Raw genomic sequence first — 17,745 nt, 5'->3', positions numbered from 1 at the left:
AAACGATTAAGTATTCATAGTTGTTAATTAATGGGATTTTAGGTACAAATGCCAGTAGAGGATTGTTCCACTTGAACCTTAGGAGTACGATTTATTGTCTATACTAGATGCCCAAGGAGAATTTCACAAGTTGCAACTAGAAGCGTATTTAGAAACATATGAATGGTATTTTCCCTTAAAGAGAAAAACTTAGAACCTGTTGCCATTTCGTTTCTTGCCTAGTATTTTGCCATAAGGTTCATATTAAGGTTCATATTATTGGTACCATGAGCATGTTTTTAACCCTGTATTCACCCATTACAGTACACTGAAGTACTTCATCACTACTAAGGTAAACAGATTTCCAACAGATTTTAAGTTCCAGCCCGAAAGTTGAAGGTAATTATATACATATATATATTATATATACATACACGTGCATATATACATATACATATTATATATTATATACATTATATACATATATATATATATATATATATATATATATATATATATATATATATATATATAATTTATACATATATATATATATAATTTGTGTGACACTGAAAAACAAGTAACAAAAACAAGTAACAAGAGCAAATGTTTTCTGCAAACTTTCTTCTCTACAATTTTTTCCTCTTTACATCACCAAACAAGTACTGGTAAATTGCTTATCAGTTTCGAAGGTCAATCTAGATGGTACAATGAGCAGAGAACTTTCCGAGCTCACTCACAAGTCAAATTCCAACAAAGTCAAATTCTAACATAACCACGCGGGTATCTGCGACGTCACACCATTTTGACAAGAGAAATTCATGAGTCAGTTATTCGTGTCGTCGAAAGGACGTGACGTCACAGATACCTGCGTGATTTTGGTAGTATTTCATTCAGGATGTTGAACGATTAGTTTGCTGTCGGAATTTGACATGTGAGTGAGTTCGGAAAGTTCTCGGCACTTTATACCTTCGAAACTGATAACCTGTTTACCGGTGCTTGCTTGATGATATTAAGAGGAAGAATTTTGCAAAGAAGAAAGTTTGCAGAAAACATTTGGTTTTGTGTTACTTGTTTTTCAGTGTCACTTGACTTAGGTGGCAAGAAAGGGAGATCCAGAAGGAGAGAGAGAGAGAGAGAGAGAGAGAGAGAGAGAGAGAGAGAGAGAGAGAGATTTAGAACTATTGCTCTTTTGAGGAATTTGTATTTTCTAGTAGATCAACTAGCAAAATATTTGGCTTATGGTAACCAATTAAAAGTCTGACAATTAGAATATCTGAAATACTGTTACTTTTTCATCTTGTCTTGGGAGCGTACTAACAAATGACTCATTTCCTTTGGTACTCTGGTGTGTGCGTGGTTACTTGCTTTACATAACAGAATTTTTCCTCAGTTAAGCAACTCTCATAACTGAGTACAGTGTGAAGACTAAATCTCTCTCTCTCTCTCTCTCTCTCTCTCTCTCTCTCTCTCTCTCTCTCTCGTTGACTATGATTTCAACGGTTCATCCAAATTTATTCCAAGTTCGTTTGCACCTGAATTGTGTATGCATATTCAAATATGCATATAATGCCGCAAGAGGGTAAAGCATTAAATCTTTGTACATAGACATGCCAGTTTTTATCAAAGTATCTTTGAGATATTGATAACCAAATGTAATCCAGTCATTCATCTGAGGGTTTTATTTTTCTGTCAGTTGTATAGAAAGTGTGACGATGGAGGCCGGTGAAGGAAAAGGTCTACTCAGAGTAGGTAGATGGATGGTTCGGACAAGCCTAGCCAGCAACATTCCCCCCTCGTGTAATCACGAATCATATGAACAGAATTGTTTTTCCTCTGATTCGTGCACTAGGCTACAACACTGGTCCGGTCACCAGCAGGATTATCAGTCAGTGTACCACAAAAATAACATTGTTATTGCTAGGCGCTGTTGCTTGCTATGTAGCTTTATCTCTGTTCACGTGGTGTATGTAAAACATTGTTACCATTTATTGAAGCTGCAACCATTAATGAGAAAATGACGATATGGCACCTGAATGAATCGCAGATCAGCATCCGCACTCATATGTATTGTTCTGAGTGTTTTCATGAAAATATTTCCAGTTTCATAATTTTTTAATTCCAAAGAAGTGTGTAATCTTAATACGCAGAAACTGTAATAAAATGGCGTGCGTGTGCAAGACTATATTGACGTTGGAAAACATTAGTTGAGGTGAAGTATATACAGTAGTTAGCTCAAAATCCGTTGCCAGTCGTCACAGATTTTTAAAATTAAATTACACATCGGTATTTTTACTACGAAGATTAAATCTATAGTAGCCATGTACACGTATCTAAAGCCGAATGACGGATATGACTGTATTCCGGAATATTATAGCGAGTCCCGGTATTATCAAGTTTTAAGATTGAAATTAGGGGACCAAGTAGCAAATCCCTTGCTTCAAGTGATGATTAAGAATTATGCTAATATTCTGTGGTTCCTCTTATCCATCTTTTTTTTTATTTCACAAATCTATTACCCGGCTGTCAAACTTTTATCATCATGTTAATAATCATCGGAATGATAGTTTGGCTGTCCTGTGATTATACTGTACTTTGAACTTGAAATACTTTGGTCTCATTTCATAACACTCCAGTGGACGAGAGATAAAACGATAACATTGGCATATGTTATCAGTAGATTATCACTTTGATCTGAACAGTCTTACTTTTGTCTAAAGTGTCATTTGTTTCACGAGCAGTTGGTTACATGGCAACCAGTGGTGAACGGCTTCTAAATTGGACGAGATTTTACTAGAAAAAATATCATAAATTTATTTTGATTAAGTTCTGAATTTCATTCACAGAAACACGTCGCCTCAAGGTTAAACACGACATGAAGCCCTTCAGCATTAGAGTTGTTGTTATCCTGTCAAAGTGACAGTTCGTATGAAGTTTAGCAATAGGCAAGTGTAACGGCGATGGGGTCGTTCAGAAAAAAGTCTCAAACCCAAGAAAGGCAGGAACGAGACCAGAGTGACTTTTTAAAAGTGCAGTGTTGATTTCCCGACTGAAGCCTTCCAGCAGAGTGTAAATAAAAAGACCGAAATACGTAACAAACACTCATCGAAATGTCTGCTCTGAAGAGAGTCGGTTTGTGGTGTCTTGAGTGGACACTTGCTGTGGCATATGGATGGGTTGTTATTGGATATGCCCTGTGGTTGTGGTTGCGGGGCGCCCTTCAACAGAGCATCACCAGGGACCTTCCGCCCGATTGCCTGAATGACCCAAACCTTGGCAGGCACAAGTATGTGAAGATAGAAGTAAGTTATCTTTGATAACATGTAATTTAAAGAAAGAGCGAGTGAGAGTGAGAGTTTGTTTAGAAGGTAGAAGGGTACAGGGGAGGGGGAGGAGGACGGTATATCCGTTTTGTGTTTTCGGTCGCAAATATTTCGTTTTTTCTTTCACTGTTCGCTTAATTGCGCAGTGAATAAACACACTGCGCAAGTGATGGTTTTGCAATGCTTTTATTTTACTTTTTGGGAAAAGGATTGCGCTTTGCACTCCGCAACAGACAATAGTAATGCCAGAGGAGAGAGCATGTGCTCGACATGTGCAAGGGTGAAGAAAAAAGCTGTTTTGAAAGAAAGGTAATAATCATGACCTTTGTATTTGCGAACATTGCAATGCATATTTCTGATTTGTTCCATAAGAAAGGATAGCTCTACGCACAGAATCTTAAATTATTTCAATCCTCAAAATTACAGCAAATGAAAAAAAAATAAAGCATCGCAGACAACGGTTAATTTTATTTTTTACCCACCCACCGGTTTTGAAATGTCCCGTTTCGTTAACTGGAGTTGTGGAGATTCCGAGTGTCCTAGATTGTCCAAGAGTGTTTTCTGAAGATTCCGTTGTGAAATACAATATCTAGGGTCAATTTTGCATATTCTAACGCTATTGTATTTAGGCCTAACCTTAACCTCCCCTCTATGCCAACGTCAGCTGACCTCGAGTTAATGCAACTACCTCCAGAATAGTAGTCTTCTGGATATGTTTTTTATTCATTTTCTCGTAAGTGATATAATTCTAAAATTTTATTTTATTTTAAAAGTTTTCATATTCTAAGATTGGAAAATAACATTAAATGGAGCCGGGTCCCTGGTTTTCTTCCATTTTAAATTTGCTGAAATGATTTCACTGTCGTCATTGGTCGATTCAGAATTAATATATCCAATTAGTGTTCGAGTATGCAGAGTTGTTAAATGTGTATCTGTCACTGGATGGCATAAGATCCAATAAATGCATTTATGTAAAGCACTATTTCGAAGACACCATTTTTTTTTTTTTTAAATAGCAATGTACCGGTTTTGTGTAGAATACACCGAAACTGTTTTGCAGATTTTGCATCACCTTTGATACCTGAAATTATTTCACCGCAATGTTGTATACTAGAACTAATAATTCCACAGAAAAGTCATCAGTTACAGCTACAATTTTAAAGACTGTTAATTTCAAGGATTCAAAATTAGTGTTGCTCCCTTAAAAATGTACAAAGAAGCAAACTGCCTGATTATTTGGACGTTCTTAGTTTGACACACTTATCTTAAACTTTTGCAATACTCCTGCGGGTTATCTCTTATCAGTTTTAATACATTCTATTTATTGACTCACAAAGTTGCCAAGGAGTAGTTTTCAAAACGAAAATTTATCATAAAAAAAAATGAACAAAGCCTAACTGTCAGTTATTTCCTTAAAAGTGCTGGGACTGGAATGTTGTGAATTACAAAGAACGCCTTCTCATTTTTATCAGCAGAACATGAAACTACATTATGTGGAGTCCGGAAATCATGAGAACCCTCTTGTGATTCTTGTTCACGGTTCACCCGACTTCTGGTTCACCTGGAGGAAGCAGATATCTTTCCTTAATCAGGAATACTGGTGAGAAATTTACCTTTATACAGTTTACCCCAGACTATGGATTATAGTGGTCAGGGGAATGCAATTTCCAGGCAAGTCGCTGCTTCTTGCCTGAGCCAAAAAGCGAGCTGAAGACTCGTAGATGAGGTAACAGATGAAGGAATGAGATGAGGTAACAGATGAGGGAATGAGATGAAGTAACAGACGAGGTAATGAGATGAAGTAACAGACGAGGTAATGAGATGAGGTAACAGACGAGGTAATGAGATGAAGTAACAGACGAGGTAATGAGATGAAGTAACAGACGAAGTAATGAGATGAGAGAGCAGATGAGGTAATGAGATGTTTGTCAGGATGACTGGTGCTTTAATTGTAAATATTACGTTAGATAACGCAAGAGGTTGGTTGGCAATGTTAAACCCTTATTCCTTGTATTTCCTATTAAATTTCTGAAAATGCTTGCTTAAGTATTGATGTCCAGTGCTCAAATATAGTTTGAATCATTCACGAGGGCATGTCGACGTAAAGGTAATAATTACATAATTTTCTATAAATGTGCAACGCAGCAACATTGAGTGGTTAATTACTGTACGAAAAGGCTGAACATAACTAATGGCTGTAGCATCAGAGGCAACTTACGTAAGAACTTGAAGAATGTATGGAAGTTTTAGGTTTCAAAAATAACGATCAGCAATTGATAATTGTTCGGTTAAAAGTACCCGGGTAAAAAGGATAAAATCTGTACAATAAAGGAAAAGCATTTCTCCAGAATTTATAACTGCTACCCTTCCCTAATGAGACGCGAAGGAAACTTGTCAGACTAACCTCTTGATTAGCAATAAAATGTTTTGATCCTTTTAGTGCGGCATTTGAGTTAGGAGTGGTTGAACAGTTTCAGATCGGTTAATTGTGGTTATGTAGAGAAGTACGCTATGCTGAACAGCTGACTTTCTTGCAATAAAACTGCAATCGTATATTTCTGTAGCTATAAACTAGGTAGGTCAAATTTGGCTTCTGTACACAATAAATTATTATTATTATTATTATTATTATTATTATTATTATTATTATTATTATTATTATTATTATTATTATTATTATTATTATTATTGGTGAAAAAATCAACACTGATGCAAGTAGATTTTTTCATTTTATTGACTCATGATTAAGATTTATTATTATTTTGTCTATCTCAGTCATCCTATTTATAGTGTGGGGTTCCGGGTTGCATCCTGCCTCCTTAGGAGTCTATCACTTTTCTCACTATTCTTATTATTATTATTATTATTATTATTATTATTATTATTATTATTATTATTATTATTATTATTATTATTATTCACTTCTCAGGGTGGTGGCTGTCGACCTTCGTGGCTGTGGAGATTCGGAAGGTCCTTATTTCCGTTCTCATTACAGAACTGCAGAGTTGGCCAATGATATTGCCCAGCTGATCTGCCTTCTGAGTAAGTGAAGGTGTTGGATTTCATAGCAGTGCTGTTGTTTGTAATAAGTGAACTAAATGCGCAGATGAAATGAGCTAACAATGACTTCATAATTTGTGATTGTTTTGCTAGTATTATTGGTATTATGAATATCTCTGGTAAAACAGGAAACATTTTTAGTCCTAGTTTCTATGAGCTATTTTTTATAGTTCAAGCTGTGCATTTTATAGATCACAGATTTCATCGATTTATATTTTTAGATTTTTTTATCTTTAATGGATAGTGACCCGAAGGGTTTTAACCCGGTATGTATCCACCTTTGCGGCGTGTTTAGTACAAGCCCATTGGGGATTACCGTAAAGACATAAACAAAAGACTGTAAATATACTAAAGATAATGACCCCTAAGGAATATTAGTCCTGGATAACGACCCCCGAAAACCCTTGGGGGTCACTATCTAGGAAAGATCCGATTTTTTTATATGTATTTTCAATATCCCTCAGATGCAACTTCGGCTCACTTGATCTGTGCCGGAATAGGGGGCCAAGTGGGATGGTATATGGCGTATAACTATCCCCACCTGATTTCCAAATTAGTTCTTATTCATTCACCTCACCCCTACGTTGTTCGTCAACAGCTTGGTCAGAACTGGAGCCATTACTACAAAGCCGGGTAATATACACTAATAACTGTTTCTTGTCATCTGAAAGCTATTAAACGTCAGTGGCTTGCAAAACTATTTTCTGACGATATATATATATATATATATATATATATATATATATATATATATATATATATATATATATATATATATATATATATATATATATATATATATATATATATATATATATATATATATATATATATATATATATATATATATATATTGTTGTGTGTGTGAGAGAGAGAGAGAGAGAGAGAGAGAGAGAGAGAGAGAGAGAGAGTGTGTTCCTTGCCTCAGTTTCTCTCTCTCTCTCTCTCTCTCTCTCTCTCTCTCTCTCTCTGTTTTTCCATTGTAACTCTGTGGAGGGCTTTTGCAGAACTATATGTATCATCAGTATGTTTAACTAGATTCTTTCATGCTAGCAAAAGTTTGCCACAATTTTGTCTGGAGTTGTCAGGGCTTACTAGCTTTTATCTACCGCAATCGAGACAGATTATTCTGAAGTTTTGAAGTGTGCACCAAACATATGAATTTTAAGTTGGTATTTCCAGGGACATGTTAGTTAAACGAGTGGGAAAGAAAATTAACTTCGTTGATCATGCATCAAGCAAGGTAAATTATGCCATTCCTGCATTCGATTTTTTAATTAAGCCAAGCGACTCTTGACAGGTCTATTCGTTCTTATTTTTCTCCTTATATGGAAGCTTTTCTAGAAAGGGAATATTTTATCCAAGTTCTGTAGGAGTGATTGATCTTGAACAAAGACAATGGTTACCTCATCAACATCAACATATGTGTGGTAGTTACAACTACAACCTTTAGAGGAATAAATATTTATTTTTCCGCACACGTGAAGATACCTGTATTTGCTGAAGCTGCCAGTTCTACCCGAAATCGCTGCTACCTTGAACGACTTCGGGCTCATTGATAAGATAATGAAGCCTCTTCTAAAAATGAAGGTTATCGAACCGGAAGAAATTGAAGCCTATAAGTTTGTCTTCTCCAGCAGAGGTGAGATTCTTAATGTTTTGTTTTACACTTGACTCTTCAGTTAACATTCAACAATTTGCACAGAACAATTTGTATTTTCTTTCACGAAATGTTGACTGGCAGATAACCTACCTAGAAACAGTTAGTAATCCAGTGATATTTAGTTGTGCATCCAGTCTCCCAGTAAACAAAAATTACCCAAGCAGATATTTGTGGAAATAAATCTGGAATTACAGCTGTATAGCATATATTTAGCAAAGCTTATAGTATTGTAATACATGGGCCTGTAACCCATGGAACTGCTACCTAAAATATGCTAAAAAAATGTCAATTCTTGTGAAAGAAATTAATCTAGAGGAGAACTCAGCAATCGAAACTGGCAAGAAATAAAAAATTAGTAATACAGTTGGTTACAATACTTGGTAGTCCATTGTTCATGATAAAGAGCTTTTTTCATGTGCAGTTTTCATCTGTATATGTCTTATCATTTTCCGAATACTTGATATATTAGCTTTCCTATCATTGCTTGTTAGAGCTTAATGACTGCGATGTTCGATCACGAATTTCGGATAAATTCTGGAAATGATTAGAATAAAAAAAAAACGCTATGAAGTGATTTAGCCAAAAGCGAGAAACAAAACTGAAAATGCGATATTTTATAAATTCTAACACTCTTTCCCTTTACTACAGATACCTGGACAGGGCCTCTCCATATTCTAAGAGCTTTGGACGTTAGCCCTGTTGACGAGGAGGAGCCTGAGCCTGACGTCATTACGAAGCCCACTCTACTCATTATGGGAGACGCCGACCCTCTCCTGCCCATGGAAACTGCATATCGATCTGCAGGTAAATTAAATGCGGTTATTTCGTGGTATGGGCTCGAGAGGTTGAATAGATTTGCATCTAACTTAAAACACTAAGTCTTTATTCGGATGCAATTCTTAAATTGCTAAGCAATACTCGTGACCGCAGTCCTTAACGTTTGTTCTTGGGGTATAACATCTAAAGTGCATGCACAGTCAAATAACAAATTGTTCGTTGAAGTTTGAAATACATATTGCATAGGTATTCACCAAGTTACGTAATTTCTTAGTATCTTTGAAGATTTTAAGTACACATGTATTTCATACCAGTTCGATATGCATAGCATTCGGTACATATTTCAAAAATAATACATGCACGCATTCATGGATTGTTTTCTACAGAATTCGTCGAGCGCATTACTGTGAGACCAGCCCCTGGACCAGGATACATGACACACGTATCTCGGGCACACCAGGTAAACGAAACAATAATAAAATTCCTGAACGAAATGCCTTGGAAACCGCTGTCGCCTCTCGAGCCTACTAAAAACTCCTCGTTGGTTGGGAGAGTGATGGGTGCAAGTCTTGCTGCTGTCTCTAATACTGTCAACAAGTAAGTACATTTTTCTTGCGCTTTGGTCTTTGGTAAGATGTCGACCTTTAAAATGCTAAGCTGTCAGTTTGATTCTTGAGGCTATTACACCGTATCTTTAAAGAGACTACATATGATTGCATGGTATTAATTTGGTTAATTTGGCTAAGAGTAAGAAATGATACACTTTAAGCTGTTTGTCTGTAAATGACAGCTGTTAATTTTTTACTTTTTAGAAGCTGTTGATTTGATTCCTATGATCATTGACATTTGGCAGGATTTACCTAGTTTCTTGGTATTTCATTTGATTTCTCTCTTGTCAGCATTCTCTCTGGTTGCTTTTAAGATTATGGATTTGGATGCACTGATTGATGCCTGTTGCAAGAAAACACCAAAAAACTACTGAAGTTTCTGCATTGTGCAAAGCAAGAAAAGTAAAAAGCTTAGTGTTTGGAGTCTACGCTTTGAATTGGGAGTAAAAACACCTGCAAAATACCTCATGAAATGACACCTTTTGTTGGAGAATAGTCGCTCGGTCAATGACGATGGTTACAAAGGGATTGTTGCGTATGCTAGATTCACTGTGACGTCTAATATTATGCTGACTTTGTAAAGTTTAATAATGAACTTATGCTACTATTGTACAATTTAATATACAGATTTTTTCACAATGTTCGGTGTTTCCAAAAACCTTTAATTTCACAGAACTTGAAAATGTGTCATCCAGGCGACCAAGAAACTAGGCATTCCTCATAAATATTCGTATATTTGATATATATCAACATAAAGGCTTTAAAAATCAGATGTTTCAGATAACATATCATCATTGGCTGGACATCTTTCTCTTGCCTGGGTGTTGGTAGTATTTTGAGATCTATTTTCAAGGCTACAAATAGCTACAAGTGGTGTTTTCCTTTTTCACAAGTAGTGATCCCCGTAGGGGGATAGTGCCGTCAGTGCACCTCACGCGGTGCACTGTAGGCATTACTTGAAGTTCTTTGAAGCGTCCCTTCGGCCCCTTGCTGCAAGCCCTTTCATTTCTTTTGTGTACCGCCATTCATATTCTCTCTCTCTCTCTCCCACCTTGCAATCCATCCTCTCCTAACACTTGTTTCATAGTGCAACTGCGAGGTTTTCCTTCTGTTACGCCTTTCAGGCCTTTCTGCTATCAATTTCCCTTTCATCGCCGAATGACCTCATAGGTCCCAGTGCTTGGCCTTTGGCCTAAATTCTGTATTCCATTCTATTCCACAAGTAGTGATAATTATAATTGGATTACAACTGCAAGATACCCCGCTTAGCCATTTGCCATAAGAATGGTTTCATTAGGGGACCTCATTATCCTAATGTCCGTCTCTGAGGTTTTAGCAAGTGCAGTAGGTTTTGCAGTGCCTTCTTTACTTGCGTCTGTTGGTGTCACACTGCTGATAAGCATCGGTTTTTCGTTCCATCGCCGTAAACTATTGTAGCTGTCTTCCTGGCAACACAACAAGCTTTTTTTTTTTTTTAATTAGTGGACAGAAGTATTTATCGACAGTTGGTGTAAGCCATTATATTATCAGTATCTTTTCACCCTTAATTTGGTTGGATCTTCCTCTATTTTGGTTAAGGCAGTCATCCTCAAAAACGACCATTTTAGCTTGATACATGTACTCGTATCTACAACAAACATTTTTAATGTTGTATTGGATCCTCATCGTAATAACACTATTTTTTTCCTATTTTGGTATGATAGAAATTATAGTCTAAATACTAGTGAGCAATTTATTTACTTAAGGTTCAGTCTTTACCCAATTCTTGGGTACTGATTCCGATTCTGTTATCTTCTGTAATTAACAGTGCACTTCGTGTAAGTGCACTTGTTTCACTGACGCTAGAACAAGAACAGTTTTATAATCTTTTTCGTGTCCCTTTTTATCTTCCAGAACAAGCGGAGCGCTGGAAATGACCCGCGTCTTTCCAGGAGGCCTCGTGGGAATTGCCCAAGCTTCCTTTAAAGCTGCAGAATCGAAACTGGGTCTTGATTAAGACGGTTCGCGCTGTTTTTTAGACGGATGAAAGTTGTGAAAGCTGCCAGGTTTATTCGATGGAACAAAGTTGAACAGCGAGAGCCATTAAATCCTGGTGGTAATAAGACACTGCAATTGTGTATTCTTGTGTTCAAATATGCGTAAGACAAAAAATTAAAGTCGCAAAGTAAGGTAATACTCTCTTGTGAAAGAAATTGAAAGACAAAGAAGTTCTTGAAATGGACATAGTGAAGTGGTTATACGGTATTTTTTTTTTTTTTTAGGGGCGGGGAGGGGGCGAGGATTTGGATGGAAATAGCCAAAAATTATTACTATGAAATCTAATGTAACAAGAAATCTGGTAAAACTCAATTCCTCTGTAGAGTCACTCATTTCTCTCTCCAGTATAGGTTTATTCACAGATAAATCTTTCAACTTTTTGGCATCATTGACGTAAGTATGTCTTAAAGTTGTTTGGAGAAGAATGTGTAGGGTGAAGTATTGTTCTAAATTTTATGCATGTGCACGTGGCTTCATCCTGGTTTTTCTTGTTTTCACAATGGAAACAAAGCTACGCCAGGTTATCAGCCATATTTTAACTCGGGTTGTAATAAATTTTGTTAGTAAGTGGATTATTTTGTTTAAATAAATTTCCATTTCGAGAATGTTGTTTAAAAATCTATATATGTGAATGAATTCGGGGCACTGGTACCCGTGGGATAACTAGAACAGTCGCTTTAAGAGAATGCTGGTGATAAAGTTTAGGTTTCCAAATGAAAGCTGTACACAGTCTCAAAGTAATAAGACCAGGGGAAAACAACGCATATGGTTCTTAAATTCCATTAAAATTAATAATTGATCAGTGTTTTTCCCATTCCCCCCAAAAACTGGCTATGCCGGAGGATCGTGAATGGCAAACCCACAAGCCAAATCATTCGTGGTAAGCTGTAAATATCTCTAAAAATCCTTCAGTGCACTCCTTAAACCTGATAAAAATCCCTGTATCGCAGGCCTTGACCAAATATAATTTGAATTTTTTTTGAAGATAAATTTATATTCGTTGGGCACTGACTGACCATAATAGACTCGTTTTAGGTTCGTTGGGCACTGACTGACCATATTAGACTCGTTTTAGGCTATGAGCAGGAATTTGCATGTCAAATATTTCCCAGTATACTATTGCTCTTTTCTTTTTCTGTACTATCTCTTGGGGATTCTTTTTCCCAGTAACACTGATCATGATTTGAACAAAGTTGCTCTAAGTGGTAGTTCCTCATTTTCGCCCTAGAGAAGTAAAGGAAATTTGTCATCACTGAAAGGTTTCCTGCTTGCTTAACTTCCATTGACTTTCATTTGAATACGCAGGATCCATTATAGTTGTTGGTAGTTTTTCGTTTTGCTTCCATCCTGCTCATTGCGGCACTATGACTGGGCACTTCCAAATACTATTATAAAACAATGGATTTCATTTTATTCATACATTGCAGGCACATCAATTCCAGCTAGATCGAACATTTTATTAGAAATATGCATCGTAGACAGTCTGTAGAATTATTCCTGGAGCAGACCTGGCTTACTGATCAGTCATTGTATATTTTTAGCATTATAGTCATTATGGAAAAGCTGCCTTAGGAATGATGGATTGTTCCAAGATCATCGTCTCTAGCATGCTATTAAATATATCTAGACTGATATTTTACTTGCTATAAATTACAGGTACAAGATGAAATATTTGCTAAAAACGTTGATACATAAACATTTTATGCCTATTACATTCACAGTTTAACTGTTCCACAACGAACAATAGTATTCTGCCTTTGGACAATACTGTGACAAAAGATTGAACTAGGGCAAACAACCCTAGAATGGGAAACTTCTTTCCTTATGTCTAGAAACAAGAGCCGCGGGCAGAAAATAAGGACGAACTTAGGCCCATGGCAAAGGCAAGAGAAAGTGGACTTGCCCATCAAACACTACCTCCTAAAAATGGGTTTACAAATAAATTGACTGTGTCGATTTCTTTTCTTGAGTAGCGGATTTATTTATATACCCAGATAACTGGAAGATTACTGAGGAAATATATTAGTCAGATAATACATAATGGAAAACTTTAAACCCACTAATATTTTAAAATTGTCTTGTCATAATTCTTGTTCGTGAGGCTTGGAGCATAACAGTAGAACACCAAAAACGGACAAATGCAGTACCTTTCCTCTAGTGCTTTTCACAACACTAGATTTTAGTATTCGCGATGCAATGGTTTCTCAAGGCATGATGCTCAACAGTATTCAGACATGTCGCACTCTCGGCCATATATATATTGGTTATAACTTTCATGGAATACATAACGGATATTCTGTATTTGTCTGTGGGAATACTTAATGTTTTAAGACTTTCTCTCTCTCTCTCTCTCTCTCTCTCTCTCTCTCTCTCTCTCTCTCTCTCTCTCTCTCTCTGCACCAGCCTCGGCTCACTAGTTGGAGGTTCTGGGTTCAATAGGTAGCGAGGACAGAAGGCTCTGAACATTCTCTGTTAAACAGTGCAGTGAATGAAATTTATGGTATTCAGTTGGATGCAATAGGTAGCAGCTGGGGTGAAGATGCAGAAAGCGTGAAAGGTTCAAAGAAGTTGGAAATCTGTGTTCCGATCTTTGAACGCAAAAAATCGCCAAAAGCAAGCCTACATTTGTTTTCGGGATCTAGACGGATTTTCCTTCAGAATGGGTAAAATTTCATTTTAATGAGTCGCTAATAACGAATGTAAATGCGAAATTGCAATACGAGTATAGCAAGCAACGCAAAAAATCCCACCCAGATATTGAAAAAATTTGGGGTAGCCTAGGTGAAACAAGCCCAACCCCTCCTGTCAGTCTGTCTGTGGACAAGATTTGAGAAAAGCGTACTTCTTATTGGCCAAGAATTCCATTTCTTTGTGGTCTGTTGCTCCATTTAATTACCCTACTGTTTCATTTTTGGTCGCTGAAGAAGCTGAATTAGATGCTCTGTCAGTAGCTTTCCCACATTTTATTGCAAGACTGGATTGTTTCCACAATTTTTCTTATTCATTTACCTGTAAATCATACTTTTCAATGTTTCACGTTAATAAATTAAGGTCCTTCTACATTTCCTTGCTCACATTAGGGCAATATTATCAATTCTCTCTCTCTCTCTCTCTCTCTCTCTCTCTCTCTCTCTCTCTCTCTCTCTCTCAGTTTTCTTCGTCACTTTTACCTTTTTCCTTTGTTTACGACGATGTTCTTAAATGAAATATTTAAAGTTTCTTGGGACATTTCGTATATGATAAAACGTGTTCATGATGCAAATTTTCTTTCTTGTTAGCTAAGTGAAGGTAAACTTAGCTAACGTTGAGAAATAAAATTACCGTTAAGCCGCTCAGTAAGTCGAACCAGTCCTTAATGTTTATTATTTTTCAAAAGTAATGCATCCCGACAGCCGTCTTTGCTAAACTCTCGGTTGGCTGATTTAACGAATGTGCTCTTAATGTGATATGAAAACTGGAGCAGAATAAAGAAACTGAACAACTCGGCGGGACCAGACCATAATATAAGGAACGGATGTTAAGTAATAAGATGCTATAAAATGTGCCGAATAGCGTACAATGTAAACAGCACCCTTTTACAGGAGTTATTGTCGGTCTTGTTCGTCTGTCTCAGTAATTGGTGCGCTGCGGTACTGAACTGAATTGAATTGAATTGAATATAGAATTTAGGCCAAAGGCTAAGCACTGGGACCTATGAGGTCATTCAGCGCTGCAAAGGAAATTGACAGTAAAAGGTTTGAAAAGTATAACAGGAGGAAAACCTCGCAGTTGCGCTATGAATCAATTGTTAGGAGAGGGTGGAGAGTAAGATGGAAGAAAGAGACTATGAGAGGAACGAAAGGGGTTGCAGCTAGGGGCCGACGGCACGCTGCTAAGAACCTTAAGTAATGCCTACAGTGCACCGCAGGAGGTGCACTGAAGGCACTAACTCCCATACGGGGGCGCTGCGGTACTGTACGGCCTTTATTAAAACGGAAAGAACTGTGGTTTCATGTTTTGAAGAGAGAGAAGTTTATGGTTAGTTTCAACACAGTGAGGTGAAGGGAGACCCTCCTTTCTTCGTTCAGAATTGAATCGTTTTGTATTGGTCTTGAATAGTCATAAAATTATGCTCCTCCTGGCAAAAGATTTTCTAACACGTATCTGCTGGAGCATTCTTCAGGAGATATATGCTGACCTTGGAATTGTTCGGGGAGATATATTGATTACTGTGACAGTTGCAAGTACTGAAAGTAATCTCGTCCGAATAGAATCTTAAAAAAGTAAACTTCGATCAAGTGTCTAATGGTTCTTTCTGCTACTGGAGCCATTTCAGGCAATCAAACAGTTGAGGTCACCTGATTAAGAAGACTGCGCTGGAGGATTGCTGGCTGACGGAAAAACTGGGAGAAAAAAATCTGTCTGGATGATCACCATGAAATACACATCTGATTATTAACACTGCATATACAGGGTTTTATAGCTCCTGCTTGCACATCCTGATTGTTTTAATTGTATTTTGTTGACATGACGACCATATTTTTGTAAATTTCACTCACGTGCATGGTGTTGATGTGAGCTAGCGTCCTTCAAACAAAATCGATCAAAACAGTTTAACGACAGACGTCCATCAGCCAACGGTGATCACTGCCTAGCTACCATAGTGCTGGCGAGTTGCAAGGTCATACACGGCATTGGATTTCATGCCGGACCGAATACCTTTCATCCAGTGTGGTCTTGAGGGTAGAAAAATGAGACTAATCCCGAGGACGCTCAAGTCTCGGAATCTCTTGACCTTGCTCATGGCGATATTTGTGTTTTCTCTGAAAGTTCCCGCCGATGAGTATCTCTCTCTCTCTCTCTCTCTCTCTCTCTCTCTCTCTCTCTCTCTCTCTCTCTCTCATGTTTGAAGAGATGAAATTCAGGACTCTTGATGATGAAACAAGATATAGACAAAAAATTATGGGAAAGTTATGGAAGCATAAAAAATGCAGGGAAAATAAAACAAGAACAAGATAGAGGACAGGTGTCAGGCCCAGTTTCCTCTGCCTTGTGCATGCAGAGAACACGTAATGCATAGAACGAAAGCCGGTATATTTTTTTATTTTGGTTTATGATCTTTGGTGCCAATCAAGGGAAAGTCTGGGAGCTTTGCTGTTGTTAGCCTCTACAAACAACAGGTTACTGATGCTTTAATAAATATAAGAACAATAATTCGTAGATGATGCAATTCTCGTCACAGCAATAAGCTCACCTCGTCCTTAAATACAGCACGAAGTTGCTGTTAACTTTATAAGAGGTTTGGAATACCCTTTGGAATACCCATACCATGAAAGACTGTAGTCACAGGGCTGAGTAAAATCAGTGGATTAACCTGGAACACAGCATAGGCTCTTGCTCCTTGAGCAGCTCGGGGGGATAATGTGTCTCGCTGGATACGCAGGCAAGAGGCACAAAAATGGTTTTTAGATCACACTTTGCTCATATGGACCCAGAAAGCTGACTCTACTGCTCTGTGATTTACTTTGCAAGTCTAAATTAGCCCTTGATTATAAACAGGTGAGCATTGATAATCAGAGGAGGTTTTTAGTAGGCGTAATAGCTGTTTAATTCTGAATAGCCGCGTTTGGTTATTTCGTTTGTCTTGATATTGAAATTATTTCCTGTGCCCAATATTATATAATGAAGTTTGTTATAAAAAAGAAGGAAGGAATGCACCGAAGTTTCTTCGGCGCAATCGAGTTTTCTGTACAGCCACTTCAGCGTAAAATCAAGGCCACCGAAAACAGATCTACCTTTCGGTAGTCTCGGTATAATGCTGTAAGTGCCGTGGCCCGTGAAATTTCGACCACGGGCCGGTGGTGGCCTATCCTATATCGTTGCCAGAGGCACGATTATGGCTAACTTTAACCTTAAATAAAATAAAAACCACTGAGGCTAGAGAGCTGCAATTTGTTATGTTTGATGATTGGAGGGTGGATGATCAACATACCAATTTGCAGCCCTCTAGCCTCAGTAGCTTTTAAGATCTGAGGGCGGACAGAAAAAGACAGAAAAAGTGTGGACAGAAAAAGTGCGCACGGACAGACAAAGTCGGTACAATAGTTTGCTTTTAAAGAAAATTAAAAAGAAGAAAAAGAAAGTGGCCAGCAAAAAAAAAAAGTACAATAGTATCGCGCTGCTTATGCAATGTGTGTGATACTCCACGTATTTAGTAAGAGGCAACTTATCCTAAGGGTTTCGGATGTCGAAATTTGTTTGGAGAAGGTGAGAGTTCGCCAAGCTTTGGTCTTCTTGAGTCTTGTACAAAGGGTGCCCA

At 37.4% G+C, this 17,745-nt stretch overlaps 1 protein-coding gene across 5 annotated transcripts; it reads left to right on the top strand.

Moving 5' to 3' along the window:
- The first annotated feature begins 2,546 nt into the window (after window positions 1-2,546).
- Window positions 2,547-12,019, top strand: LOC136839439 (epoxide hydrolase 4-like). Of its 5 annotated transcripts, none has more exons than XM_067105493.1 (8): window positions 2,547-3,281; window positions 4,778-4,902; window positions 6,232-6,344; window positions 6,827-6,995; window positions 7,850-8,004; window positions 8,674-8,829; window positions 9,189-9,399; window positions 11,304-12,019. In XM_067105493.1, the coding sequence occupies exons 1-8, from the start codon at window positions 3,090-3,092 to the stop codon at window positions 11,404-11,406; spliced, it is 1,224 nt and encodes a 407-aa protein (XP_066961594.1). In that variant the 5' UTR covers window positions 2,547-3,089; the 3' UTR covers window positions 11,407-12,019. The 5 variants fall into 5 exon arrangements, with proteins under 5 accessions (XP_066961594.1, XP_066961593.1, XP_066961598.1 ...); XM_067105492.1 differs by having other exon boundaries at window positions 2,577-3,281; window positions 4,775-4,902; XM_067105497.1 differs by lacking the exon at window positions 11,304-12,019 and adding an exon at window positions 9,725-10,050 and having other exon boundaries at window positions 2,944-3,281.
- The last annotated feature ends 5,726 nt before the right edge of the window (window positions 12,020-17,745 follow it).

The sequence above is a fragment of the Macrobrachium rosenbergii genome, chromosome 6 (genome assembly GCF_040412425.1).
Source record: "Macrobrachium rosenbergii isolate ZJJX-2024 chromosome 6, ASM4041242v1, whole genome shotgun sequence".
NCBI classification, from domain to species: Eukaryota; Metazoa; Arthropoda; class Malacostraca; order Decapoda; family Palaemonidae; genus Macrobrachium; species Macrobrachium rosenbergii.
The sequence above is the reverse complement of the archived record's forward strand: the minus strand, read 5'-3'. Positions and strand labels throughout refer to the sequence as shown.